Genomic DNA, 27,968 nt, shown 5'->3' on the forward strand with positions numbered 1-27,968 from the left:
CAGTTTACCTTCGCCGACTCTGTCAGCTTGTTGTTCATGTCTCCCTTACTTCTCCTTCACTTCTCCTTTACTTCTCCTGCCTGGCTTGCCAGAGGCCTTCCCAGGCTAGGACCCGGGCCCGCCCTCTCCACTGGGTCCCAGCCCGGGGCCCTAAGGGTTCGGGCAAACACCCTCACCCGGCTGACGGGGTCCCACCCCGTAACACGTCAGCCCACGGCCTCCCCGGGCTGCTTCCTAGCCACCCTCCCGTTTGCTGCCTCCTCCTCCGGTGCGCCGTCCCTTACCTGGGTGTTCCGCTGGTGTTCTCCCGGTCTCTCCCCTGGCGAGGGGGTCGGCCGTTGCCACCGCGGAGGGAGGAACCGCCTCGACTGCTTCCCCCTCCTCTGGCTCCCTTGGAAACTGCTTTTGAGCCTCCCGCCGGAGGCTGCATCCTCGGACCCGCCCCCCACACCCGGCGTCCTGCCGGTGGGACTTCCGGGTGGAGGCCCCGCCCCCGCGGCTCAGGCCAGCGGCGCATTCGCCCGGCCCCCCTGCGTCAGCCCCCACCGCCCAGTCCCCGTGCCCCGGGGACTCGCAGGGCTGCCCTTCCGGGCTGGCTGCCCCCAGCGTAGCCCTCCCCGCGGCGATCGCCGGCCCATCACAGAAGGGTTGTGGGGGGCTTGGCATAGTGGGTTGGGGGTGTGGGCATAGCGCAGGGATGGGCAATCCTTTTCGAGGGGGGGCCACTCCATGAATTTTAGAAGCGGATGTGGGCTAAGGAGACTTCACATGCTCCCCTGCCCACGGACCCCAATTGGCCTGGGAGAGGGGGAGCGAGTGCGTGAAGTCTTTGCCGCCCTGCCATGGGCGCACAATGCCTAGAAAGAACCGCCAGCTGTTTTGAACAGCTGGCTGTTCCCTCGGGTGCCATGCGCCCCTGGCAGCATGGAGGAGACTTTGCGGGCTCCCCCGTCCCCAGGTCTCGATTGGCCTTAGGGCAGGGGAGCAGCAGAGCAGCTACAGGCCGGATTAAAGGTCTTGGTGGGCTGAATCCGGCCCATGGAGGCTGTCTGGCCCTCCGGAGTACAGGGTCTGGGAGGGAGTCATAATCTAGGGTAGGAGTGCAAGAGGGAGTGCAGGGATTTGGATTGTGACCAGGGATAGCAGATTGGGGAGCAGAGTCTGGGAGGGGGTTGTGGGGTGGAGGGATAGAAGGGGGTGCAGGGATTTGGATTGTGACCAGGGATAATGGATTGGGGAGCAGGGTCTGGGAGGGGGTTGTGACCTGAGGAAGGGCACAGGAGGGGATGCAGTGTCAGGGAAGAGATATGGAGGCTGGAATAGGGGTGCAGAAGGTTTGGGTTACATGGGGTAGGGGTGAAGGAGGGGGACAGAGGGTTGGGGGAGGGAGGGCTGGCTCCTAGCCAGCAGCCCAGCAGGTTCCTTAACCAGGGTTCCTGCCTTCCATGCCCCTGTACAGCTCACAGCATCTACAGGGGCCATGTGAGCCCGGGGGATGAGCAAGGAGGGACCCCCCACCCTCCCTTCTTTTTCTAAATTGTGAGAGTCCCCCTTTTCTCTCCACTCCGCTCACCTGAGGAAATGGGTTTTCCCCACGAAAGCTCATAACTCTATAGATAGGTACCTGAAATCTTAGGGAGCTTCTACACAGCAGCATTATTTCTGGAATAACAATGTAAGCATCTACACAGCAATTCCGTTGTTTCGAATTTCCAGCTTATTCCGACTTCTGTAAACCTCATGCCACGAGGAATAAGGCCTCTTCCAAAACAGCTATTTCGGAATAGCAGTCGTGTGGACGCTCCACTGCTTCTATTTCGAAATAGCTCCTTCCCAGGGCCATTCAAACTAATTACTCCCCAGTGCTTCCTGGGTAGGGGTGCCACATTAAGGGAGCCTGCCTCAGACTAATTTTGAGGCTTCCCTGTAGCATAGACGCGCTATTTAAAAATAAGCCATTTTGGAATATTTCTTCTGCATCAGCTTATTTCGAAATAAGGGTGCAGTGTAGACAGACCCTTAGTTAACTTTCTCCTGTTGGTCTTCACTAATCAATGCTGTGATGTAACATTGGTGCGGATCCTCCCATGAGCTGGCCTTGTCCCTTTAGGGCCGGCTTACCTGGGCATTTCTGAGTTTGTTTGCTGCTCACGGTGCGGTTTCGGGTTACATGGGGCTCAACACATGGCCTGCGGGTGGGATCCTTTGAACATGGCCTCCACTGGGAACATGCTCCCCAAGAGCGAGGCGTTTCCCAGGCGGGGTGAGCATCGAAAGTCACAAGCGGGTGGACTGGCTGGAACAGACGGGTACAGGGTGTCAACATTTCTAGCCCCCAAGGACGAGGTGCCAGGAGCCGCAGGACATTGCGGGAAGTGCTTTGTATTCATGCCCGTCAGTGTGAACGAAGCTATTTGCATATATTTGCATGTATAATGCAATTGCATTTAAGTTGCGTCCCTCGACATGCACTGAGAGTATCATTGTGGCCTCTCAGGGCTTCCAAAGTTGAGTAGCCGTGCTGTGTGCTGAGCCCGGGGGGTAACAAGGAGAGTCACAGTCTTGGGCCCCCTGAGAAAAAATCACAGCTAGGCTACGTCTACACTGGCATGATTTTCCGAAAATGCTTTTAATGGAAAAGTTTTCCGTTAAAAGCATTTTCGGAAAAGCACGTCTAGATTGGCAGGATGCTTTTCCGCAAAAACACTTTTTGCGGAAAAGCATCCGTGGCCAATCTAGACGCGGTTTTCCGCAAAAAAGCCTCGATCGCCATTTTCGCGATCGGGGCTTTTTTGCAGAAAACACTACTGTGCTGTCTACACTGGCCCTTTTGCGCAAAAGTCTTTCGGAAAAAGACTTCTGCCCAAATGGGAGCAGCATAGTATTTCTGGAAAATCACTGACGATCTTACATGAGATCATCAGTGCTTTTCCGGAAATTCAAACGGCCAGTGTAAACAGCTGGCAAGTTTTTCCGGAAAAGCGGCTGATTTTCCGGAAAAACTTGCCAGTCTAGACACAACCCTAGAGTCTACAGCGTATGGAGCTCAGGCGCAGCAAAACAACACCTTTACAGGGCTTCCAAGCAGTGGCTGTGTCCATTATAGATCATCTCTCCCTGACCCCTTATTACCCAAGACAAGGGACATTGGAAGTTCAAGAAACTTGAATTCTACTTTATTCAAAGCAAGACATGAAAGCTAAATGCCCCTTCCCCTCCCACCCAACGCCCAAGATGGTGCATTTCAGCCACCGCCCAGCACTTTGCTGCTCCAGCTACATACACGCACCCGGGAAAAAGGAACACGCAAGTGAAACAATTGCTCACAATCCACGAGAGAGGTATTTGCCTGATGTCTCCCACTCAGCCATGGGGAGATGCCGACCCCTCTCCACCGCATTCCTCTTGACGCTTCATGGGTAGCACTTTATAGTATGACTTCACCCAGCGTTGGTAGGACACTGCCTGGCTCTCTGGGACACACGCAACGAGTTCTCAGCTCTCTGGTTCTCCGCAGCAAACGGCGACAACTCACCCTTGCGTTATGAGAACTGGGTGATGAATATGCACGACTCAAAGATGCTTTATGCAAAGACAGATCATGTAACCTATCAGTTTTACACTTACAATCCCCTAAATCTGCATAGTCTCACATTGAACATGTATCATTCCTGCATGTGAAGTTAGACAGATGAGGCGTGACGCTGGTTATAGTGCTAAATGTGTTACTGGAGGACACTAGTGATACGTCAGATATTTAATGACTCAAAACTCAAAACCAAAAACTTCTGGATCATAGAATCCTAGGGCTGGAAGAGACCTCAGGAGCACTCGAATCCAACCTCCTGACCAAAGCAGGACCAACTCCCAACTAAATTATCCCAGCCAGGGCTTTGTCATGCTGGGACTTAAAAACCTCTAGGGATGGAGATTCCACCCCCTCCCTAGGGAACCCATCCCAGTGCTTCACCACCCTCCTAGGGAAATCGTTTTTCTTAATAGCAAACCTAGACCTCCCCCGCTGTAACTTGAGACCATTGCTCCCCGTTCTACCATCCGTCACTACTGAGAACAGCCTCTCTCCGTCCTCTTTGGACCCTCCCTTCAGATAGTTCAAGGCTGCTACCCAATCCCCCCCCCCAGCGCACTTGTCTTTTCTTGTGCAAACTAAATAAGCCCAAATCCCGCTGCCAATTCTCGTAAGTCATGTGCTCCAGCACCCTAATTGTTTTTGTTGCCCTCTGCTGGACTTTCTCCCATGTGTCCACATCCTTTCTGTAATGCTCAACAACTTTGGTCCCTAGTTTTTTTGCTCAACCTATTTTTTTCCTGTCATGTTCGGTATTTTTTGTGAAGCTATCTGGCAACCCTAGGAAACATTGGGGAGTAACTAGTTCAAATTACTCTGGGGAGTAATTGTTTCAAAAGAGTGGCACTGGAGCATCCACACCACAGCTATTTCGAAATAACTATTTCGGCATTACTGTTACTCCTGGGCTGCGTCTAGACTGGCAAGTTTTTCCGCAAAAGCAGCCGGCTGTCTACACTGGCCGCTTGATTTTGCGCAAAAGCACTGACGTTCTACTGTCCGAAATCAGTGCTTCTTGCGCAAATGCTTTGACATTCCCGTTCAGGCAAAAGTCCTTTTCCGGAAATGTTTTTGCGCAAGAGGGCCAGCGTAGACAGCTAAAAACTGTTTAGCACAAAAAAGCCCCAATGGCGAAAATGGGAAAAAGGGCTTTCTTGCGCAAAACTGCATCTAGACTGGCACGGACGCTCTTCCGCAAAAGATGCTTTTGCGGAAAAGCGTCTGTGCTAATCTAGACGCTCTTTTCCGCAAATGCTTTTAACGGAAAAACTTTTCCGTTAAAAGCATTTGCGGAAAATCATGCCAGTCTAGACGCAGCCGCTATGAAAAGCAGGAGTACAGATTTCGAGTTCCACGGCCTATTATTTTGAAGTAACAGGCTTGGTAGTGTGGATGCTACACTTATAAATTCAACCTTGAGGGGGCTATTTCAAAATAAAGCTCTAGTGAAGACCGGGGCCAGGGGACAGACTTATGGGGGACTTCTGTGATTCATGCTGTAGAAGCCGCAGAAACCACTTTATGTTTAGCTAGAAGCCATCTTGTATAACAGAAACCATTTCAGCTTTTTGCCTTTGCACGTAGACCAGAGTGAACTTTCTATCACCCCATGTGCCAGGCCAAGACAGATGTGCTATTGGAATGTGTTAATTGGGCTAGTTTAGGCAGGAGAGGTACTCCCTTGTACCTGTCCGCCATCTTGTTGATAAGGCTTTATTTTCCTAGCTTAATTGATGATTTCTGTAATTGGATGCCCTGATGTCAGACTGTTTGGTTAAGGGTATAAAATACTAGGATTGATTGTATTAGCCAGCCTCACTGGGCCCAGCTTTGCTGGGACCATGTTTGGCTCACTTTGCTTTTATTGGCCAATAAAACTGTCTGTTTAGCCGCGTAAACTGATTGAAGTCTTTGCTTCGACAATGCCATCACAGAAACAGTGCCCTTTTCCTATCTGCCCACCCACTGGGTACGTCTAGACTACTGAGTTTTGTCGACAAAAGTGGACTTTTGTTGACAAAACTATACCAGCATCTACACTACCGCTGAGTTCTGTCGACATAACGTCGACAGAACTCAGCAGTTTTGTCGACGCTGGTAAACCTCATTTTACGAGGCATAACACCTTCTGTCGACAGAATTCTGTCGACAGAAGGTGTTATTGCCTGTAGGGTTGCGTCTAGACTACAGGGTTCTGTCGACAAAGCAGCTTGCTTTGTCGACAGAACAATGTGTCTGGACGCTCTTTGTCGACAGAAGTTTTGTCGACAGATACTGTCGACAAAACTTCTGTCGATAAAACGCGGTAGTCTAGACGTACCCACTCTCTCCCGTTCTTGACTGTATCTTACAGGGGTCAGGCAGTAACTTCCTTGCTCATTTCAGTCTCTGCTACACAGAGTGCATATCTAGCACTCGTCCTCAAGTGTTCCTGGTGACAGATAATGCTCATCTTCAATGCCCAACGGACGAGAAAATCTCATGACGGGGGCTTAGGCAAAAGCCAATCTGAAAGGACTATCTGGCAAATGATGGGGGTTTTGAAACCCCCACATGAAATCTGCGCTACGTCCTATCAAACTAAACTCATATCAAAAATATGGGACAGAACAGGGGAAAGAGAGAAAAACCCACAGTGAAGGGTGGGCTTCAAACCTCTTTCCCATGCATCAGAGATATCTCAGAGACCCTAAAGACTCAAAATCTGGAGAACAAATTTACCCATTTTCTTCAGAACAGGCTAAAGCTGCTTTTGGCTGTGTTACTGACAAAAGTCTAAGCAACATCATCATAAAAACAAAAATACCCAACAAACAGTCTGGCAGCACCTTAAATAGTAACAAAACATGTAGATGGTATCATGAGCCGTTGTGGGCACAGCCCACTTCTTCAGATGAAAAGTGGCTTTGTGCCCACGAAAGCTCATGATAACACAGAATCACAGAACACTAGAACTGGAAGGGACCTTGAGAGGTCATCGAGTCCTGTCCCCTGCCCTCATCACAGGACCCAGTACTATCTGGACGATCCCTGATAGATGTTTATCTAACCTGCTCTTAAATATCTCCAGTGATAGAGATTCCACAACCTCCCTAGGCAACTTATTCCAGTGTTTAACCACCCTGACAGGTAGGAAGTTTTTCCTAATGTCCAACCTAAACCTCCATTGCTACAATTTAAACCCATTGCTCCTTGTTCTATCCTCAGAGGCTAAGGAGAACAATTTTTCTCCCTCCTCCTTGTGGACACCCTTTTAGATACCTGAAAACTCCGTTTTCTCCTTTCCAAACTAAACAAGCCCAATTCTTTCAGTCTTCCTTCATAGGTCAAAACATCTACATGTTTTGTTAGTCTCTAAGGTGCTGCAAGACTAATTGTTGTTTTTTAAATTTTTCCAGTTATAGACTAACTTGGCTACCCCTCTGAAACTAAGGAATAAAAACAGAAGTTAACCAAAACCTTCCTATCTACAATTAGTCTTGCAGCACCTTAGAGACTAACAAAACATGTAGATGTTTTGACCTATGAAGGAAGACTGAAAGAATTGGGCTTGTTTCGTTTATGGCTGGATGGGAAAACTGCAGATGCCACTTTGCCAATAGACAGAGGTTGGGATTTGACCTCAAATTATGCTTTGGGATTCCTTTGAATTCTCCCGTCGGGAACATGACATTTTCTTCTCCAACCCTCGGGGACCTGACAGAATGAAAGAAATCAAAGCCCGATTTCTAAGGAGGGTGAGCAAAAGCCACTGTGGGAAATGACACACATGAAAGTGGAGGGGCATAACTGGGGGGGGGGAGGATAAATTCTCTATGGTTTACACAGAGGCTGTTCATCAAAGATGTGTGAGATTGCAAGAGGGAGGCAAGGATTCCCCAGATTCATCCCATCCCCCTCAAATAACAAAGCACCAAAAATAAATACATTTTAAACATAAGAAAATATTCTCTGCTCCAGCTTTTGCAGAGGTTATGGAATCCTTGTGTATAAGGAAGAAACTAAAATGAAATGCTTTGCAGAATCAAAGGGTACGTCTACACTACAGCGCTAGTTCGAACTAACTTAGTTCGAATTAGTTAATTCGAACTAAGCTAGTTCGAACTAACGCGTCTAGAACTAAAAACTAGTTCGAACTAGCGTTTTGCTAGTTCGAACTAGCAAGTCCACATTGAGTGGACTCTGAACAGGGCTTAAGGATGGCCGGAAGCAGTGCCGGCAGGGCATAAAAGGAGGACTTAGAGCATGGAGATGCTGTCTCAGGCTAGCCGAGGGCTGCGCTTAAAGGGTCCCGACCCCCACCCCGGACACACAGTTCTAAGGGGTGCCCCGCTTGCAAAGAAGTTCTGGCTTGGAGTGCCCTGAGTGCCCATACTGGGCACATCACACCACTCGGCCATCAGCCCGGCTGCACTTGCCGCAGGCTGCCATCTGGGGAGAGGGAGTAATTGGGGGGCTGCAGGAGAGCTTCCACCCCCAGAAGCCCGCAGAGCCAGCCCAGTCCTCCCCATCGGGGGCTCGTACCCCATTCCTCCCTCACCTCCTTCCACTTACCCTTCCTTAGCCCCCCTTCTTATTGATGTACAAAATAAAGATAACGTTTCTTCCAACATTGACTCTGTCTTTATTGAAAAAAAACTGGGGGAGACTGGGAAAAGGAGGTGGGAGAGGGGAAGAGAAAGGCTGGGAGAGGGGAGGGCAACTAACATGATCAGGGGTTGGGAACAGGTCCCAGATGAAGAAAGGCTACAGAGACTGGGACTGTTCAGCTTAGAAAAGAGGAGACGGAGGGGGGACAGGATAGAGGTCTCTAAAAGCAGGGGTTGGGTGGAGAGGGTGCATTCAGAAAAGTTCTTCCTGAGTTCCCATAAAGAAGGACTAGAGGACACCAAAGGAAAGGAATGGGTAGCAGGCTTGAAACTAGTAAGAGAAAGTTGTTGTTCTTCACAAAGCAAATAGTTAACCTGTGGAACTCCTTGCTGCAGGAGGCTGTGAAGGCTACAACTAGAACAGAGTTTAAAGGGAAGTGAGATCAAGTCATGGAGGTTGGGTCCATGGAGTCCTATTAGCCAGAGGGTAGGAGTGGTGTCCCTGCCCAAAGTTTGTGGAAGGCTGGAGAGGGATGGCACGAGACAAATGGCTTGGTCATTGTCTTCAGTCCATCCCCTCCAGGGTCCCTAGGGTTGGCCGCTGTTGGCAGACAGGCTACTGGGCTAGATGGACCTTTGGTCTGACCCAGTACGGCCATTGTAAGCTCAGGGCTCAGTGTCGGGGGTCTCAGTGGACCCCCTTGATTTTCATGCACACCTGGTCCTGGGTGGCCAGGCTGGCAGCTCTCCTGCCCTAGACGGCCACTTTCCTGTGCCTAGTGCGGAGATCGTGGACGAGGTCCACGTTGTCTGCACTAGCCCAGGAAGGTGCCCGCCTCTTGCGGTCCAGGGCAAGCTCCCGGGAGCCGCCAGCCTGGTCCCGGCAAGAGGGGGTGGGCTGGAGGGCATCGGGTGGGTGGCTCTGTGCCGTGCCAGGTGCAGGGTCTGCTAGCTGGGTGCTGGCAGGCTTGCACCTGGCACGGGCACCGTAGCCAGCCCGTGCCCCTTTAAGGGGTCCGGGGCCGGGAGGGGGGCATAGAGTTTCCCTGGTGTTGGCCAGAGTGGCCACCAGGGAAACCTGGGGAGGGCTAGCCTCCCACTAGTTCGAACTAAAGGGCTACACAGCCCTTAGTTCGAACTAGCTAGTTCGAACTAGGCGTTAGTCCTCGTAAAATGAGGTTTACCTAGTTCGAACTAAGCGCTCCGCTAGTTCGATTCAAATTCGAACTAGCGGAGCGCTAGTGTACCACCTATTAAAGTTAGTTCGAACTAACGTCCGTTAGTTCGAACTAACTTTGTAGTGTAGACATACCCATATGGAGTAATGGAAGCACATCTGGGAACGAGATAATCTCACTCCAGAGAGATTAGTGACTGGAACAATCACTTTGCTAAGGGGGGGAGGTTGTAAAAAGTGCTAAAGGTCAACAAAACTAGAGAAAAGGGAGGAGGAACAGAGGAGAGAGACTAATTAATCCTAACCCCTTTTCCTGCCCTAGATAGATGCTCAAAGGCTATTATCCCTCCCAATTGATGCCTTCTCTGAAAGGCAGATTTGTCTAAGGTCACCCCACAAGCTGTTGGCAGAGCTGAGAATACAGAGCTTAGGTTTCCTGCCTCCCAGGCCGGTGCTCTATCCACTAGGTAACGCTGCTTCCCTCTCATCGGCAGATGCTGTTGGAAGAGAGGTGGGAAGTCTCAGCTTCCAAGAAAAGGCCCTGTGGGGATCAGCCCTTCGAGGTGGGGCTGTGGGAATGCCGAGGGGGCAGGGAGAAGGGGCAGAGGGGGAGAGTGACGAGAGGAGGCACCTTTCTACGCCTCTGCTCTCCTCCACTCCTTATCCCGATTCCCAAACACTCGATAGCCTCAGCTTCCAGCTCCATCAGCCCCCACTATTCAATCCCCAGTGTCCTCCCCCTAACTTGTTGGCCTGGTCCCTTAATGTCTGACCCTTCCCCCCCTCTTCCCCCCAGAGCACAGCACCCTGGGGAATTCAGAGAGAGGAGGAGTTACTAGCTCCAGGGACAGCCCCCTGCAGGGAACAGCTCTAGGTCAGTGGGGGAGCCCAGCCTAGGTGCTGGTGGAAGATGGGGAGGGGGGACAGGTGACTAGAGTGAAGGTGGAGCCTGGCCCAAATGTCCTTCTCTTCATCTCCATGGCAGGGGGAATCCTGGTGGGGAAGAGAAGGGAACTTCAGCCAGGCAGAGGGAGCATCTAGAGGAGTTTCTCTTTCTCCCTTCCCCAACCTGTAGCCCAGCAGCTAGGGCAGCAGCAGAGAGATGGGGCTGATGGGGGCTTCCCCTCCTCTGCCTGAGATTTGCTGAGACCAGGCAGAGCCAGAGGGTCACTGACCGGCTGCTGCTGGATCCTCACCCCAGCACACGGGCAGTTGGGTCTTTGGGAGCAAACCGTCAACCTGTGGAACTCCTTGCCAGAGGATGTTGTGAAGATCAGGACTTTAACAGGGTTCAAAAAAGAGCTAGATAAATTCATGGAGGATAGGTCCATCAATACTTATTAACCAGGATAGGTAGAAACGGTGTCCCTAGCCTCTATTTGTCAGAGGCTGGAAATGGGTGACAGGGCAGGGATCACTTGATGAGTCCCTGTTGTGTATCCCTCTGGGATATCTGGCATTGGCCACTGTCAGAAGACAGGATACTGAGCTAAATGGACCTTTGGCCTGATCTAGTACGTTCTTGTGAGCAAAATGCCCCTGATGTGTATGGGAATGAGGAAAACTGTTTGTTCCTGAGGCCAGCCCTAGTCAGGGCCCTGAGAGAATTTTCTTGCTGTATGGAAGATTTTTCTGATGTTCAGCATGGTGTGAGTTCCACTTGGAACATTTTCCACTGAGAAAAATCTCTGAGGTTTCTTCTATGTGCAGATTTGCGGTTGCCTGAGCCTCTGGAAGCACCAAATGAAGCTTCCCACATACAAGGTTCTTCTATTGTGGATGTCACTGATTTGTGAAGTCAGATTTCATCTTTTCCTTCAGTCGGGCTATTCCTAAGGGGTGGGCTTACTTTTGTGGATTCTGTGATGTTTGGTAAGTTCTGAGCGCTCACTGAAGCCTTCCCCACACTCAAGGCATTTATAAAAGTCTCATTCTCCTCTGTGAATTTTCCCATGTTTAGTAAGATAGGAGCGCTGATTGAAAGTTTTCCCACAGACCAAGCATTTATGGGGTTTGTCTCCTGTGTGGGTTTTCTGATGTATGTTAAGGGCTGACTTCATATTGAAACATTTCCCACACTCCGGGCACTTAAAGGGTCTCTCTCCTGTGTGAATTCTCCCATGTTGAATAAGGCAAGACCGCTGATTAAAAGTTTTCCCACACTCCAGGCATTTATAGGGTCTTTCTCCTGTGTGGATTCTCTCATGTTCAGTAAGGCAAGAGCGCTGATTAAAAGTTTTTCCACACTCCAGGCATTTATAGGGTCTTTCTCCTGTGTGGGTTCGCCGATGTGCAATAAGATTTGAGCTCTGGCTAAAACTTTTCTCACACTCGGGGCATTTATAAGGTTTTTCTCCTGTGTGGATTCTCCCATGTTTAGTAAGGGATGAACGTTGGATAAAACCTTTCCCACAGTCAAGGCACTGATAGGGTCTTTCTCCTGTGTGGATTCGCCCATGTTGAAAAAGGGACGAATTTTTCCTGAAACTTTTCCCGCACTGAAGACATTTATAGGGTCTCTCTTCTCTGTGGGTTCTCTCATGTGCAATGAGGTTTGAACTTTGTATAAAACTTTTCCCACATTCACGACATTTATAGCATTTCACTCCTGTGTGTAGTCTTCGATGAGAAATAAGGTTTGAGATGCGACTAAAATTTTTCCCACAGTCTAAGCATTTATAGGGCTTCTCTCCTGTGTGGGTTCTCTGATGCGCCATCAATTGTGACTTTTCATTAAAACTTTTCCCACACTCTGTGCATTTATATGGTCTCTCCCCTGTGTGGATTCTCCCATGTTTAGTAAGATTTGAGCGCTGCCTGAAAGTTTTCCCACAGTCTAAGCATTTATAGGGTTTCTCTCCTGTGTGGGTCTTCTGATGTGTATTAAGGGCTGATTTCAAATTGAAACTTTTCCCACACACAGGGCATTTAAAGGGTCTTTCTCCAGTGTGAATTATCCCATGTTTCGTGAGGCAGGAGCGCTGACTGAAAGTTTTCCCACACACAAGGCATTTATGCAGTCTTTCTCCTGTGTGGGTCCGCTGGTGTTCAATAAGGTGTGAGCTCTGTATAAAACTTTTCCCACACTCAAGGCATTTATAGGGCCTCTCTCCTGTATGCACTCTCTGGTGTATAAGAAGATATGAATTCTTGCTGAAGCTTTTCCCGCACTCTAAGCATTTGTAGGGCTTCTCTCTAGTGTGAGTTCTCTGATGTGCCATCAGCTGTGACCTCTTGATAAATTCTTTTGCACACTCCAGGCATTGATAGGGTCTCCCTTCTGTGTGCAGCCTCTGATGAGTAATAAAGTGTGACTTCTCCGGAAAGTTTTGCCCACAGTCAAGGCATTTGTATAGTTTCTCTTCATTGTGACTTGGCTGCTGGACTGTGGTTTCTTTGGGATTCTTGCATCCTTCGCCACATGGAATGGCTTCATCCCGTTTCTTTCTGGGATAATTTCCTAGCTCTGACCTGTGTCCATCTTCCCAGGGATTTCTCTGTTCCAAGTTCAAAAACATCTCCTGCGGTTCCACTTTCCAAGGGCCTTCCTGCTGCTGATTCTCCTTGATCTCTCTCCCTGTCCTATCACCTGCTGAGAGAGAGAATTCAGACAGGAGTCACTGCCTGTGATGGGGAGAAAGGACAGAAAGGGGACTAGCAAAGAAGAAAGACACCACACAGTTACTGTTGGGGGAGATGGAGACTTTGGATTCTGCCTCCACATGCCACCCAAACACGCCCGGGGAAGGCAAATCAGGGAGGACATTCCTGACAGCTCACAGGATGGGTGGGAAGCCAGAGCTGATCTTTCCCAACATGCTATGACACCTGCTGACTGCAACCCTGACCTGGGCGAGACAGGGCTGTCACTCACAGCCCATTTTGGGAGTCCTAGCTTTTTCCTTCATTCGCCAGATAGTTCTCTCCCTGTTTCCCTCTTTCCTCACCTGTGCGGGTGCCTCGCAGGCTCTCGCTTTCCCCGATGGCCTGGAGATCCGAGACCCATGGCTCTTCCCCTCGTTCCAGCCGGGCGACCAGCTCAGGTTTGGGAACGGGGAATCCTGTGCATGGGGTGAAATCAGATACGGTTAGGATGCCTAGTGCTTGGGTGGAGTATTTATCACGAGGAACATTCCCTGAGCGTTACCTGACCCTACATGGGACTGTGGTAATTCAGATCCTCAGGAGCAAGAGACAACCGGGGGTCGAGAGGGTGCGGTTGTTATGATGTCACTAGGAGGTCTTAGGAGAGTTGCATTCCAGGGAACTTGTCGTCACACACACAGATGTGATGAGAGCTCCTTCCTATTTCCAAGCCAGCGGGTCCTAGAGCCCTCCCCACTGGCTGGAACGAGTCCCAAAATGGCAGGTGAACAGTGTGTGAAGGAGAAATAATTTAGGCAAAGCAATGCCCAGCTTCTGGCCCCTTGGAAGTGGAGCAACAGAGATGAATTGACATGTCTGTTAGGTTTCTGACTCCCCTGATGACACCCGCCCCCTCCAATCTAACCAGCCAGGGAAGAGTCTCACCCGATTCAGACACACAGACCCCAGGACTTCTGATAACCAAGGGGCCAGAACTCCCTTACCAAGCGAAGTCACCATCTCATAGATCTCCTGCATGACGTCCCTGTAGAGGGCTCTCTGAGCGGGGCCCAGCAGCGCTCCCTGCCCCTGAGTGAAATACACAGCCACCTCCTCGAAGGTCACCCGCATCTGCAACAACAAAAGTCCGTCACTCAGCATCTGCTTCCCCCCCCTGCTGTTCATGGGGGAGGGATCCCAGAAAAGCATAACTCCCCACCCCCATCCAAATCACCGCAGACAGGTGGCCTCAGGGGGTGAGCAGAAAGTGAGCATTCCTTGTTCCCCCCCCACAAAAGACAGAAAAAGGCAGAGTCTTGTCATTACCCCCACACCTGCCAGCCACAAATTTAGTGGACATCCCAGCCATTCAGTTAACTAAATTACCAGTAAGGATTCAAACCACAGACAGTGGGTCCTGGAGAGCCCCCATGAATGCTAGGGAAACAGGAGAGCCAATAAAAATAGAGTGTGGGGTTTTGAATTCGAAGCAGGCTTTCTGTGACCAGAGCAGAGTTAGACAGACATGAGTTAAGCAGGAAAACAGGCATGGAGAAGTCAGCAACATCTATGCCTAGGGAAGAACTAAGCCTTGGAACCACAGATATGTAAGTAGAAAAGGGAATGTTTAGTTAGGCACGATCAGGTTATTTCCTTTATTTTGGGGTTTGTTAGACTTCTCTGTGCTGAGTCCACATAATACTCATCCTCACCCTCCGTTCACTGTAACATTTAAACTGAATCCCAGGGAAGCAATTCACTGTGTTTTAAATGTTTCTTTTTTAGTTGCACTGTTAACTCATAGCAGCCAAGTAATGTTTACCAAGTATGTTTTCTTTGTTTTGTTAATAAAAATCACCTTGATCTGATGCCAGTGTCCTAGAAGGCAGGAGGTATGATGTGCACGTGCCTAAGATGGCAAGGTCAGCTATTAAGAAATTATAGTTGTTTTTTTAAGCTCTCTCCAGAGGGAGGGTTAAAGAGCTTGAGGGTATCCCACAGAAAGAAATTCCCAAATGTGTTTTCCTGGGTTCTCAGAGAAATTTTTGCATTTGGGTGGTAGCAGTGACACTAATCTAGGGTCAGGGAATTTGTGACCTTGGGGAGTTTTTACACAGAAGCCTTGTGGGCTCCCAACTTCTGCACTCGAAGTGGGAACACCTGACTATATATCTTTTCTTATGGTCTCTTATTTTCTTACAGGTTTGCTTATTTATTTTATGAATAGGTTGACAGGTTTCTATTAGCATCTGTTTTGGCTGTAACACGAGACAACGGAAGGACACATTTTGTATGTTGAGCTAAGGCACTTAGCATGTGTATCTTTAGGAACTTTCAGCTACACAGCTGGTGATGAGCTAAAAAGCATACAGCCCATGTACGACTAAGACCTTTAACACCGAAGATGTGGTCAAGCAGGTTGGCATCAGGGCTTTCTTAAGATCCTGCCCTTTAAAACTTTACAGGTAGAACATACCTTGCAACTTGGAAAGAATCAAAATAACTGGTCAGGACAGAAATATGTGATAAATGTAAAGTAATGCACATCAGAAAACATAATCCTAACTATATATACAATATGATGGGGACTAATTTGGCTACAACTACTCAAGAGAGAGATCTTGGAGTCATTGTGGATAGTTCTCTGAAAACATCCACTCCCGTGTGCAGCGGCAGTCAAAAAAGCAAACAGAATGTTAGGAATCATTAAAAAAGGGATAGAGAATAAGACAGAAAATATCTTATTGCCTCTATATAAAACCATGGTATGCCCACATCTTGAATACTGCATACAGATGTGGTTGCCTCATCTCAAAAAAGATATATTGGCATTGGAAAAGGTTCAGAAAAGGGAAACAAAAATGATGAGGGATTTGGAACGGGTCCCATATGAAGAGAGATTAAAAAGACTTGGACTTTTCGGTTTAGAAAAGAGGAGACTACGGGGGGATAGGATAGAAGTCTATAAAATCATGACTGGTGTGGGAAAAGTGAATAAGGAAAAGTTATTGACTTATTCCCACAATATAAGAACTAGGGGTCACCAAATGAAATGAATAGGCAGCAGGTTTAAAACAAACAAAAGGAAGTTTTTCTTCACTCAGTGCACAGTCAACCTGTGGAACTCCTTGCCAGAGGATGTGATGAAGGCTAGGACGTTAACAGGGTTCAAAAATGAGCTAGATAGAGGTTAGGTCCATCAATGGTTATTAGCCAGAATGGGTAGGAATGGTGTCCCTAGCCTCTGTTTCTCTGGAGGTGGGTGACAGGGGAGGGATCACGTGAGGATTACCTGTTGTGTTCCCTCCCTCTGGGGCATCTGGCATTGGCCGCTGTCGGCAGACAGGATACTGGACTGGATGGACCTTTGGTCTGACCCGGTATGGCCGCTCTTATGTTCTTATGTAAATAAGCAACATGATACCTCACCACAATAGGGTCATGGTAACCAATGGACCTCTCTGATAGTAAGTTGAAATCATTGATGTAGTACAGGAAAAAGACAGACACATTACTAAACTAAGGAAATACAAATAAGGAACAGGGGAAAAGATCTCCTCCTGAATATGCATCAAACACGATGGCGCCAGTGTAAACAATGTTCCCTCTATTGTCTTCATCTGTGTGCAGAATAAGTTTTGTTATGTGCACCACGGCATGCCTGAATGTGCACTACCAGTAGAAATACATGCGGCTGGCTGTGGGCGCTCTGCTAATCAGCCAAGTGGCATTTGGATTCCCTCCTGGAGGGATGGGGGGCTGCCCAAGCTCTCAGCTTACAGAGCACATTGCGAGTAACATTTTATAAAAGCAGCCTCGTAGCCTAGGGTCAGTAGAGGATGAAGATGGAGTCCTGGAGAGGTGCTAGAAAGACACCAAGGCTGGGGAAGGGCATGCCGATGAGGAAGATGGTGGCGGGACAGGGCGAGTCCAAGGTAGGGCCGGTGGGTCTCTACTCTGGGGGGGCAGGGTGTGATTCTGGCTGTGCTAAATGTATCAATACACTACACTGGCAACAGGTAATTGTTCCCACATTGTGAGTTGTTGCAACTGTGCGCATCGGCGACCCCAACTGCATAATAATGGGAATAATATTGGGCCTGATCTTGGGACTGGGACCTGTCACACTGGGGATTCTTCAGTAATCTATGTTATTGATACACAAGCTAAAGATCAGGGGGTAACTGAAACGGGAAGCAGAGATTTGAGCCGGGAACGGGGATAGGAATCCCGACAGCTTCTCTTGTTATGTCCCAGCAGGTTCTGGCCGGCGGGCTCAGGCTCCGGCCTGGGGACTCGGGGCAGTTTCCCCAGCTCTGCCCAGGGGGTGTTTCCTGGTTCAGAAATGCGGGAATAGCCTGTTCAGAAGATTAGGCCCAGGTTGGATGTGTGCCAGCAGGTTTCTCACCCCCCGTCCCCTCCCTGCCTCACCCCTTGTGTCTTATCTGTCCCTCCCCTGCACAACAACCCTCTCTCCCCAGCGGCTCCCTGAAATTCCCCTACCTGAGCTGGCTCCATCCCAGCCATGGCCCGGACCTGGCCCCTGGCCGACGGGACGCTCTGGAGCGAAACGTGGACGTGATTCCTCAGCCTGTCAGGGCAAGAGGGGCGACGGGGGAGATTTTATAAGAGGCGTGAGTGCATGTCACCCCCCCACGATAACCCCCCAGGCCCTGCCCCTGCAAACACGCTTGCACCCCTGGTCCCAAAGACCCCATAAACCTCCACGATTCCCATACACTGCCCCATTCTTTTAGTACGTCCCTTCCCCATCCCACCGTCCCCTGCATCTGCCTCCTACATCCCTGTTCCCCCGTCTTCTCTACACCTCCTGCTTCCTCCAGGTGCAGCATGAGAAACGGCTTTCTCTAGGAATTGGTTAGCTCGGGGGCACAGGGTAGGCGCACACACACTGAGCATGCTGCCCTTCCCCCTGCCCTCACTTGGCAATAAGATTCTGAGAACTGCTTCTTTTTACAGGGGCTAAAAAGAGGAGGGGGTGGCCAGGGTATGAGCAAAGGGGGCAGAAATTGACTGGCTGGGGAGGGAGCTACAAGCAGGATTAGGATAGGGGCTGAAGGGTAACACCTTGAAACTGGCAGGGGCAGAGGAGGTAACAGCTTCTACCAGTGAACCGAGACACTAGTGTTTCCAAAAACGGGGTGAGAGGAGGGGGGCTTTTCTATTTGCTCAGAGGGGCTTTGCTATTTCCCCTCTCATAGGCCACACATCTCAGCAAGGGCTTTCCAGGGCTGGAATCTTAAAGGAATACGCCTCCCGATGCCTACTCACTAGGGATGTGAAACAGTCTCCGAGAGGAAGCCATGTTAGTCTGTAATTTAAAAGAAAAAAAAAAAAAGAGGAGTCCTGTTCAGAAGATTAGGCCCAGGTTGGATATATGCCAGCAGGTTTCTCACACCTGCTCTACGCAACAGCATTATTTCAACTAAAATGATTAAGGGTTTGGAACGGGTCCCATATGAGGAGAGGCAGCAGGGGTGTTGTGGGAGGGGGGACGTTTGTGTAACTGTGCTAGTTAAGCAATGAGGCCCAGCTTATCAGTTAATCATGCACACAAGGACACGCTAACACCCCTACTACTCACTGCAGCTCTTCTTTGCTGCTGTCACCTACGGATGAGATTAATTCGGCGACATACTTTATACCTCTCCTCTCAGAAACATGGACTCCCAGCTCCCTGGGAGGTTAAATATTGGTTAATTGAATAGTCGATTAACTTCATGAATTCTTATCAGTTACTCGACTATTCTAGAGTCCCCAGGGGCGGGGCCTGCAGCCAGCGCGCTCCGGGCCCACCCCCAAGGAGTTCCCTGCCACTCCGCACTGTATCAGAGGCAGCAGCACAGGGTGCCAGGAGAGAGCTGGTCCTCAAGGGGAGGCAGTTTAAAAAACAGCTCCCCTTGCAGATCGGCTATCTGTCACCCTGTACTGACACAAAGGCAGGGTGACGGAAGCCCCATGGGGGGGTGGGGAGGTCTGAGCTCCTGGATTCAGTGCGAGCCAGAACTGAGAGCCGGGCTGCCTGCCTCCTCATACACTTTAAATGCAGAGCTGGCTGCAGCAGGGGTAGGTCCTGGACTTGGCATGAGCCAAGACTGAGCCAGGCTGCTGGCCAGCCTGCTAAAGAGTTTACTGGTGGGGATGTGAGGGAATGTGTGTAGTCTATAGCATTAAGCAATTAGCTTTTGCTTACTGCTTAATCGACTACACTCTTACACCCCTAACTGCATCACATCTCACAGCCATTCACCAATCTGTCTTCTCTGCGGCTGGGACTTGCCGTAGGTCATCGTTATTACTGTGCACATGCTAGGGTGGCCAGGCATCCGGTATTGGCCCGGACAATCCGGTATTTGCGGCCTCTGTACAGTAAAAAAAACCTAATACCAGACATGTAAAATATCTGTTTTTCTTGAACTCAAGGATGCTTGGAACTCCCTCCCACCGCAAACCGCATCTGGCGGTGGTGGGGGGAATGGTGAGTATGGGGATTTAAAGGCACAGTGCCTCTTTCTTTTGTGCTGATCCTCCTCACAGAACAGCTTCAGCACTTCCTGGTGCACCCCGCACACCCTGCCCCCACCTGCTCCCTGCACTGCCTGCAGACTCAGCCACTGGGCTATTGACACCATGTTTGCCAGCTGACTGTTGGGCCGGAGGTGTGTCTGCTGCTCTGCTCTGCGCTGCGGGCAGGGGATGGCTGGGTCAGGTCCCTCCCAGTACCGGCTGAGGCAGGTGGCAGATATTATGCTCGCAGGCTGTGATCACTGGGGCCTTGAAATAATGCAAGCAGAGGGAACATGTCGCTTCCTTCTGGAGACTTCTCATGGGACTCGCTGCGGTGGGTTTTTTTCCCTCAACAACTTTGTTCCCCCAGTTTTTTTTGGTTTTGCTCCACCAATTTTTTCACCGCCGGTATTTTTTTTAAGTATCTGGCAACCCTAGCAGATGCATGCGGCTACGCTGGTCAATTTACGTTTTCACAAGCCACACTCCTGCCCATCCCTCTCCTCCAGTTTGCTCCCTCCCCTCCCGCACACACAAACACTTTGTCCCTTTTTAAACCCTGTAAACAGAAGCCTGCAGAATCTTACACCACCTAAGGGCAGAGGCTTCAAGAGGTGTGGCTGAGCGTGCGCCCTTGGCGTGAGCATGCTCAGTGTGCTCTCACCAGTCCCTACAGAAAGCAATTTGACACAGGCTAGAGTGGGGATGGGGGAACTGGTTTAGGGTCGGGGGCCACTGACCCACAGAAAAAGCAGTCGGGGAGATGCTCACAAGTGAGAAACAAAAAAATCAAAACCCCCTCACTGACGTGGCCCCTGTCTGAGAAGGAGAATTCCCCTTGTGCACTAGAGTTTGGGAAGGCCCAAGCGAGTAGATTTTGTGTGCTCCAGCTTCATGGGGAAATGGGGGGAGGGTTGGTGCACCAGCATGGGCTCCCCAATGCTGGGGGGGGGGGGGGGTTTCTCAGACTCGGGAGAGTCAGATCCAGGCAAGCTGGAGGCCGCATCTGGCCTTCCCCATCCCTGAACCAAGGTGTGGGACATTGCTATTTAACATGGTAGCTCTTTACAATACCAGTTTTCTACAATCCATCACCTAGTAATTGCTACAACTCGCACAGTGTTCCTCAATCAGTGGTACGAGTACCCTTAGGGGTACTTGAGAGAAGTCTGGGGGAGGGTACGTCAACACAACTGAAATTGTGTTGTAAGTTTTACAGCGCTTTCTTATTTTTGTACTTTTAACACCCAAACATGCCATCGCCCGCCCAGCTACCATTAAGTTGTTTAAACAAATGTGTTACCATGGTAGAAAAAAAAATTGCGTGTCTGAAAACTGTAGGTAGTGGGGGTACTTATAACTTTTTTTTAAAGGGGGTACTTAATTAAAAAAAGGTTGAGAAACACTGAACTAGCATATTCCTAGCGTGGAAGAAAACATTGTCCTCACTCTGCGTCCCTTATTCCCTTTTCCTGCCTCCACACTAGAGAGAGCTGTTTCCTCACACTGAAATGGACCCTGAGCGCCAGACAGGAGCTGGCACCTGGAGCTGTAGCCTCTTTTAATGAGACCAGGCAGGAACTTGGACCCACTGCCTGGTGGGGCTGGGCAGCATCCACCCCCCCACCCCAGCTCCCAGCATCCCCCGCCCTCAGCATATGATGAAGGTCCAGAGCCACTGCCCCAAAGATACCCACAGCGCCACACTCCCATCCCCTGCCCCCTCCAGCCCCCTGTAGGCAGCAGCAGAGCCCACCCCTGGCCAGGCCAGAGGGGCAAATCTTGAACTTCTTTTAGCCAACAGCTGGGAGGCCAATGAGGCTGGGAACGGCGGCTTTGGGCAGATGCCTCCGCCAGCCCCCAAAGCTTCACTGGCTCTTGGGGGGGTAAAAGACTTGCCCGCTGACGGCAGCCCCTCCCCCTCTCCTGCCCCACAGGGTGGGGGAGCTGCACTTGTGCCACTGTCTCTCCTCCGAGACCCCTCCCTGTTTCTCCCCCTTCCCGGCTCCCACAGCCTCCCCCCCCCCCCCATAACCTCCCTCTATTGCAGCCCCGTTCCCATCCGCCCCTATTGTCTCTCCTGATGCCCTGCATCGCCCCGGCCCCATCTCACCCTGCCCCCCCGCCCAGGCGGGCGGCAGCTGCCCCGGGCCCGGGCGGGGACTCGCAGCCAGCTCCGCCGGGAGCAGCCCGGGGCCAACCCCTCCCCCTGCAGCCCGGGGGCACCGGGGCGCCGCTCCCGGGGGGTCTCTCTTACCTGCCCCCCAAGCGCTGCCCGCCCTGGGGCAGGGGCTGGGCCGGGCCGGGCTGGGGGCGCTGCCCGGGGAGAGGCTCCTGGGGAGGGAGCAGCGGGACTGGCCCGGCCGGAGATTCCCCCTCCCGGCTGCAGCCCGGGCTCCGGGGCCCCGCAGCAGCCCCCGCCGGGGCTCGGGGATCCGGCCCGGAGCCTGGCCCCAGAGTCCCCGCGAGCAGCGGCGGCGAGTCGCTTCCTGCGGCCGGGCCGGAGCCAGCGATCGCTCCCCCCGCGCCTGCTGCTGCTGCTGCTGGGTCCTAGCGAGACACCCGCCATCCGCGCTGCGCTGCGCCCCTGGGCCTGGCTCTGCCCCGCTCACAGACCCCTCGGGAGCAGCCAGACTGGGGGGATGTTTGGTGGCCGCAGAGTGGGGCCCTTTTCCCTAAAATACTTTATTAACTGTAGGACAAACCCCTACCTATGTGCACAGGGAAGAGGGGGAACCTATCCCAGGGTTGTGGGGAACTTTCCTAACTTACCTACCCCCCCTCCTAGGGGAACTGAATGGCAGAAGGTTCCCACTCCCTTTAACCAGAGACCTCCCTGACCTCAAGGACTCCCCTTCCACTCTGGTGTCCCCCCCTCCCTCCAACCTCCAGGCTCGTCCCCAGATTCCTGAGTGACATCTCAGGATAGGGGCAAGGATGCCCCCACGGTGGGACAATCTCTCCCCTGGCTGCTTCCCCGCCCAGAGTTCAGAATAATGTATTAAGCAGCAAGTAATTTAAAAAAAAAAAAAAAAAAGAAGAAAGGAAAAACATGGGAAAGGGGACAGGAAAACACATCACCCGGATCACAGTCTGTCCCTCATATACCCTGCGTCTCCTGGCCAGACCCTGGCTGAGCTGCAGGTCTGAGCCGTGCTCCGGTGGTGGCCCCACATCCTCAGTCTCTACGGTGGTAGGACCCTTGTTCCCAGCACCAGCCCCCTTCCTGTTGGGATCGTGTCCTCCCTGCCAATCTGGCCTGCAAGGCCTCTTGGCTGGGGGGTATCTCCCCAGGGTCCCCTAGCTTCCCCCATCTCTGGGCTCCTCCAGCACTGCTCTCTCCTTAGTGTCCCCAGCCCAACCAGCCACAGCTAGCAGAGGACCAACCCTCCCACTCCCCATCTCCCTCATGGGCCGGCCTGCCTGTCAGTCAGGCTGACCTAAAACATTGGCCCCGCCCCATGATCAGCCTGAGGATCCTGATTTCTCATTGACTCTTCCCCCCTTTGTTTTGGTACTGGGAGAAGGCCAACCAACCCAGCCCCCATTAAGATTCAGGAAGGGGCCAGCAATCCCCGTTCACATATACACGTGGCAATTGGAATGCATTGATTGCTAGCTAATACCTGGCTGCTGGGGAAAGTGCTGTTTCTATGCCGGGCCATCCCAAGGGTGGAACAGGCCTGGGCAACCATAAGAACAGCCACAGTCAGACCAAAGGCCCATCTAGCCCAGTGTCCTGTCTGCTGATAGTGGCCAATGCCAGTTGCCCCAGAGGAAGGGATCTCAACAGGGAATCCTCATGTGATCCCTCTCCTGTCACCCACCTCCAGAGAAACAGAGGCTAGGGACACCATTCCTACCCATTCCTGGCTAATAGCCATTGATGGACCTAACCTCCATGAATCTATCTAGCTCTTTTTTGAACCCTGTTAAAGTCCTAGTCTTCCCCACATCCTCTGGCAAGGAGTTCCACAGGTTGACTGGGTACTGAGTGAAGAAAAACTTCCTTTTGTTTGATTTAAACCTGCTGCCTATTCATTTCATTTGGTCACCCCTAGTTCTTATATTGTGGGAATAAGTAAATCACTTTTCCTTATTCACTTTTTCCACACCAGTGATGATTTTATAGACCTCTATATCCTATGCCCCCTTAATCTCCTCTTTTCTAAATCCCAGTCTTTTGAACCTCTCTTCATACGGGACTTGTACCAAACCCCTAATCATTTTTGTTACCCTTTTCTGAACCTTTTCCAGTGCCAATATATCTTTTTTGAGATGAGGCAACCACATCTGTACACAGGATTCAAGATGTGGGCGTACCATGGTTTGGTGTACTGTGTCTCCCACCCCCAGGTGTAGGGCCCTGGGAAACTATCCTGCCATGGATCTGCCCCACCCCTACCTCTCTCTCTTCCCCTCTCCCCTGAACAATGCAGGATGACGGGGGCATGGTACAGCAGATGCCCTCCCACACACACACCACACAGGCACTAGGAGCCAGAGCAGCCCAGCAGCCTGCTCTGCCCTCCTGACCCGCCGCATCGTGTTTCTCCGTGGCGCACACTTCCAGCTAGAATCCCTCCCCTCCCATTCAGCCATGCTCCTATTGTCTTTCAAGCGATCTTGCTGCAATGAGTAGAGATGGGGAAGGGGAGATGGGCAGAGGTACTCCCCCCCCCGCCCCCTTATACTTCATACTGAAAAAGTCTTTGCTGGGTCAGGGGAACAGGCAACCCCGTGGGGTAAGTGAGCTCCAAAGTGAGCATCCACAGCAGATAGAACCATGCCCCTGCCTTGGCAGCTGATGGATAAAAAGAAGTTTGGAAGCTTAGTTTGGAAAAAAGAAGATTAAGGGGGGACATGATAGTGGTTTTCAAATATCTAAAAGGGTGTCACAAGGAGGAAGGCGAAAATGTGTTCCTCTTGGTTTCTGAGGACAGGACAAGGAGTAATGGGCTTAAAGTGCAGCAGGGGAGGTTTAGATTGGACATTAGGAAAAAATTCCTAACTGTCAGGGTGGTCAAATATTGGAATAAATTGCCAAGGGAGGTGGTGGAATCTCCCTCTCTGGAGATATTTAAGAACAGGTTAGATAGACATCTGTCAGGGATGGTGTAGACGGAGCTTGGTCCTGCCTTGAGGGCGGGGGGCTGGACTCGATGACCTCTCGAGGTCCCTTCCAGTCCTATTATTCTATGATTCTATGATTGCTGCCCGATCCCACCCACCCAAGGCCTGGTCCCGCAGGTAGGCACTGACGCAGGGTGGTCACTGCATCCTCAGGCTGTACCGGCACCCGTCCCCTGTGACAGTGGCCAACGCTGCTCTCACCCCATGAGTACCCCACAAAGCACTTCCTCCAGCATCCACAACTCTATCCCCCAATTAGAGGCAACCAGTGGGGGGGAACCGTAGTTCCTGCTAAGGTGCGCGCCTGCACGGCCGAGCACAAAAGAATTCTTTCCCCACCCACTTCCTCTGGGGAGCCATGCGGCAGGCGGCTGCTCCGGTGGGTGGGGCTGACTAAGGCGGCACAGTGAGGGAGCTGCTGGAGTGGGGAGGTCGGGACTTGCCCATGGCCGGGGGTCTGGGGCCTGTTCTGGTGGCTGGGGCCGGAAACGGGACCTGCTACATGGTTGGCGGAAGGTGGGGGAGGCTGCTCCCGTGGCTGGAAACGGGACATGCTGCCTGGCGGGGGAAGAGGGGTGGTTTCTGCTCCGGCAGCCGGGAACTAGCGTGGGTGTTAATAAACTGGGTGCTGCGGTGGCACACATCCAGACCAGCGCACATGGCCTCCATATTGGTGCACAAGCCAAAACTCACTCCGCTCATGGTTGGAAAATCTTAGAGGGAACACAAGTGGGGACCCAGGGGGCCACCAGACATGTGAGCCCCCCAGCCCTGAGAAGGGCTGGGACAAGCCCCCTCCACTGCAGGCCCCACCCTCCCCCTGCCTCCTCCCCCTACCTCACCTCTTCCCTTAACCAAGGCGGCCTGGGGAAAATACCAAAGTCGGAGGCTTGGGCCAGCAGCAGGGACCCACTGCCCCACACACCCCTGCACTTGCCAGCAGAGGCTGGGGGAAGCGGAATAAGGGGCCCCCGCTGCTTTGTACCCCCAGCCACTGTGTCACTCTGCTCTCACAGGGGAGTGCAGGGGCGGTCTATTTCTCCTCCCCCCCCCACCCGCACCCCGCCGCCAAAGGATCCAGAGTCCCACAGCACCCCTGGCTGGCCTGTCCTTCCAGTCTGAAATGTACCATGCATGAATTAGTAAAGTAACACCACTTTAAAGAAAAAAAGGATCCGTTTTCAAATAGCTACAAAACGCCAGTTATGTCGTTAAGCAAATCCTTTCCTTTTTGAGCCATTAACGCCTCCAGTGTAAACCTGGGGCAGCCCAACCCCCCCACCCCGCCTGTCCTCTATTTCTCTCATCTAGCCCCCTCCCCCCCATCCCACGCCATCGGATGGCCGTGGGGGAGGGGGACCTGTCTGGGACGCAGCGTCTCCTGTGTCTTTCTTGGACAGCGGGTGCAAGCAGCAGGCAGGGTGGTCTCGGGCTGCTGACCCCTTGCCCCTTCACCTCCCCTGCACGGGCTGCCTTGCTAAGAAAAGCTCCCCCAAAAGCTCCTCTTACCCCCCCCAGCAGCTGCCCCTTTTCCACCCTCCATAGGGCCCTTCTCCCCATAGCCCTCCTTCACCCAAGCAGATGCCCCCTTTCTCCCCTTCCCCCAAGCAGCTGTGCCCCTTGGCGCCCCCCCCCCATAGGGTCCAGCTCTCCCATCCCCTCCCCATCCAATTACCTGACAGCAGTGGGGGGGCTTGCCTGAGACACAGCATCTCCTGTGTCTTTCTCAGACCACGCCAGCAAAGGCAGCCAGAGTGGCTTTTGCCTGCTGGCCCCTTGCCCTTCTTCCCCTTTCTCTTTCTCCCCCTCACAAGGGCAAGGAGAGCACTTGATCCTCTGCCCCTCCCCCACACATTGCCTATGCCAGCCAGCTTTTGAACAAGCGCGCGCCCCTTGCCAGAACACCACTGGCTCTTTCTGGAGCAGCCTGTAGCGCCTTACTTTCACCTCTGTCCAGGCAGATGGACCGGCTCTCTCTAGGAATCCAGGACCTTGGAAGAAGATCCTCTGCTTACCAGAGACAGCACGGCCATCGTTGGGAACAATAACGCCACACGGAAAGAAAAGCCCATTGTATTCCAACAGAAAGCCAAGGAGCTATCGCTAACAGATGGCCAGAGGGCTCAGAATGGGAATATTCTCCTCTCCAGGCTGCAGTGATCAAACGATGGAATCCAATGTGCAGCTGGAACACGGGACAAACAAGAGGACCGGCCAAAACACATGCTAGACCAGCTCCCGAAATTCGTTCCTGAGAAAAGCCATACTGGCTGCCAGGAGGAGAATAAGATTTAGATCACGTGGCCAAGGCTGCCAGGCATCTCTTCGAAACGAGCAGGATAAATCGCTGTCAGCAAAGGCTGCAATCCTCTTCCTTCAAGAAGTTTGCAGAACGAGTTACAGCAGTTAAGCCCAAGATGGAACCAACCTGAGCTGGCCCAAAGGCTGTTGGAGCTGGCTCTGGCCTTTGGAAAAGACACAAACAAAGGCCAGAGAGGCAGTGCCTTTTGGTTTAAAATCCCTGGCCTACACAAGGTTGCAGACACAGAGTCCTCAGTGACCTTCGGCACTATCTCAAATACTATAGACGAGAAGAAATATCCCCAAGTCTTCATGAGGACCTGCGAGACATCCCTCAAGTAGCCAAAATAACCATGACTCAACTAAAGAAAAAAATAAACAGCTTGGCTACGTCTACACTGGCATGATTTTCCGAAAATGCTTTTAACAGAAAAGTTTTCCATTAAAAGCATTTTTGGAAAAGCACGTCTAGATTGGCAGGATGCTTTTCCGCAAAAGCACTTTTTACGGAAAAGCGTCCGTGGCCAATCTAGACGTGGTTTTCCGCAAAAAAGCCCCCATCGCCATTTTCGCGATCGGGGCTTTTTTGCGGAAAACACTACGTGCTGTCTACACTGGCCCTTTTGCACAAAAGTCTTTCGGAAAAAGACTTTTGCCCGAACGGGAGCAGCACAGTATTTCCGGAAAAGCACTGATGATTTTACAGGAGATCGTCAGTGCTTTTCCGGAAATTCAAGCGGCCAGTGTAGACAGCTGGCAAGATTTTCCATAAAATCAGATGATTTTGCGGAAAAACTTGCCAGTCTAGACACAGCCCTTGAGAAGTGGACTGAAGCCATGTAACAAAAAGAATCAAAAATTTTAAGTTAAACTTTCACGCTAAGGAGATTTCACTACAGTACGTGTATGAGCTCAAAAATAGTATTTATCACGTTTAGAGTGGAAATATTTGCAATAAAATATAAAGTGAGCCCTGTACAGTTTCTGTTCTTTCCTGCCATAGAAATCAATTTATTTGAACACGTAGGAAAACTGCCAGATATTTTTGAGAATTTTTTTTTTATTG

At 51.4% G+C, this 27,968-nt stretch overlaps 1 protein-coding gene across 1 annotated transcript; it reads right to left on the reverse strand.

The window, feature by feature from the left end:
• Positions 1-9,485: 9,485 nt before the first annotated feature.
• On the reverse strand, positions 9,486-22,112 carry LOC149522075 (uncharacterized). The gene is made up of 5 exons (XM_089770793.1): positions 21,726-22,112; positions 17,444-17,531; positions 13,945-14,071; positions 13,303-13,416; positions 9,486-12,947 (listed from the first exon to the last, which is right to left on the reverse strand). The coding sequence occupies exons 2-5, from the start codon at positions 17,465-17,467 to the stop codon at positions 11,284-11,286; spliced, it is 1,929 nt and encodes a 642-aa protein (XP_089626919.1). The 5' UTR covers positions 17,468-17,531; positions 21,726-22,112; the 3' UTR covers positions 9,486-11,283.
• Between the last annotated feature and the right edge of the window lie 5,856 nt (positions 22,113-27,968).

The sequence above is a fragment of the Pelodiscus sinensis genome, chromosome 19, assembly GCF_052426305.1.
Source record: "Pelodiscus sinensis isolate ZL-2025 chromosome 19, ASM5242630v1, whole genome shotgun sequence".
Taxonomy (NCBI): Eukaryota; Metazoa; Chordata; order Testudines; family Trionychidae; genus Pelodiscus; species Pelodiscus sinensis.

What these genes read in the sequence shown, in the direction of transcription:
- LOC149522075 (XM_089770793.1), bottom strand. Translation starts at nt 17,467, where the DNA reads ATGGCTGGGATGGAGCCAGCTCAG. An exon ending in CTGGGATGGAGCCAGCTCAG is followed by an intron (nt 14,072 to 17,443) that starts GTAGGGGAATTT and finishes TTGTTGTTGCAG; the next exon opens with ATGCGGGTGACCTTCGAGGA. An exon ending in TGAGATGGTGACTTCGCTTG is followed by an intron (nt 13,417 to 13,944) that starts GTAAGGGAGTTC and finishes CCCCATGCACAG; the next exon opens with GATTCCCCGTTCCCAAACCT.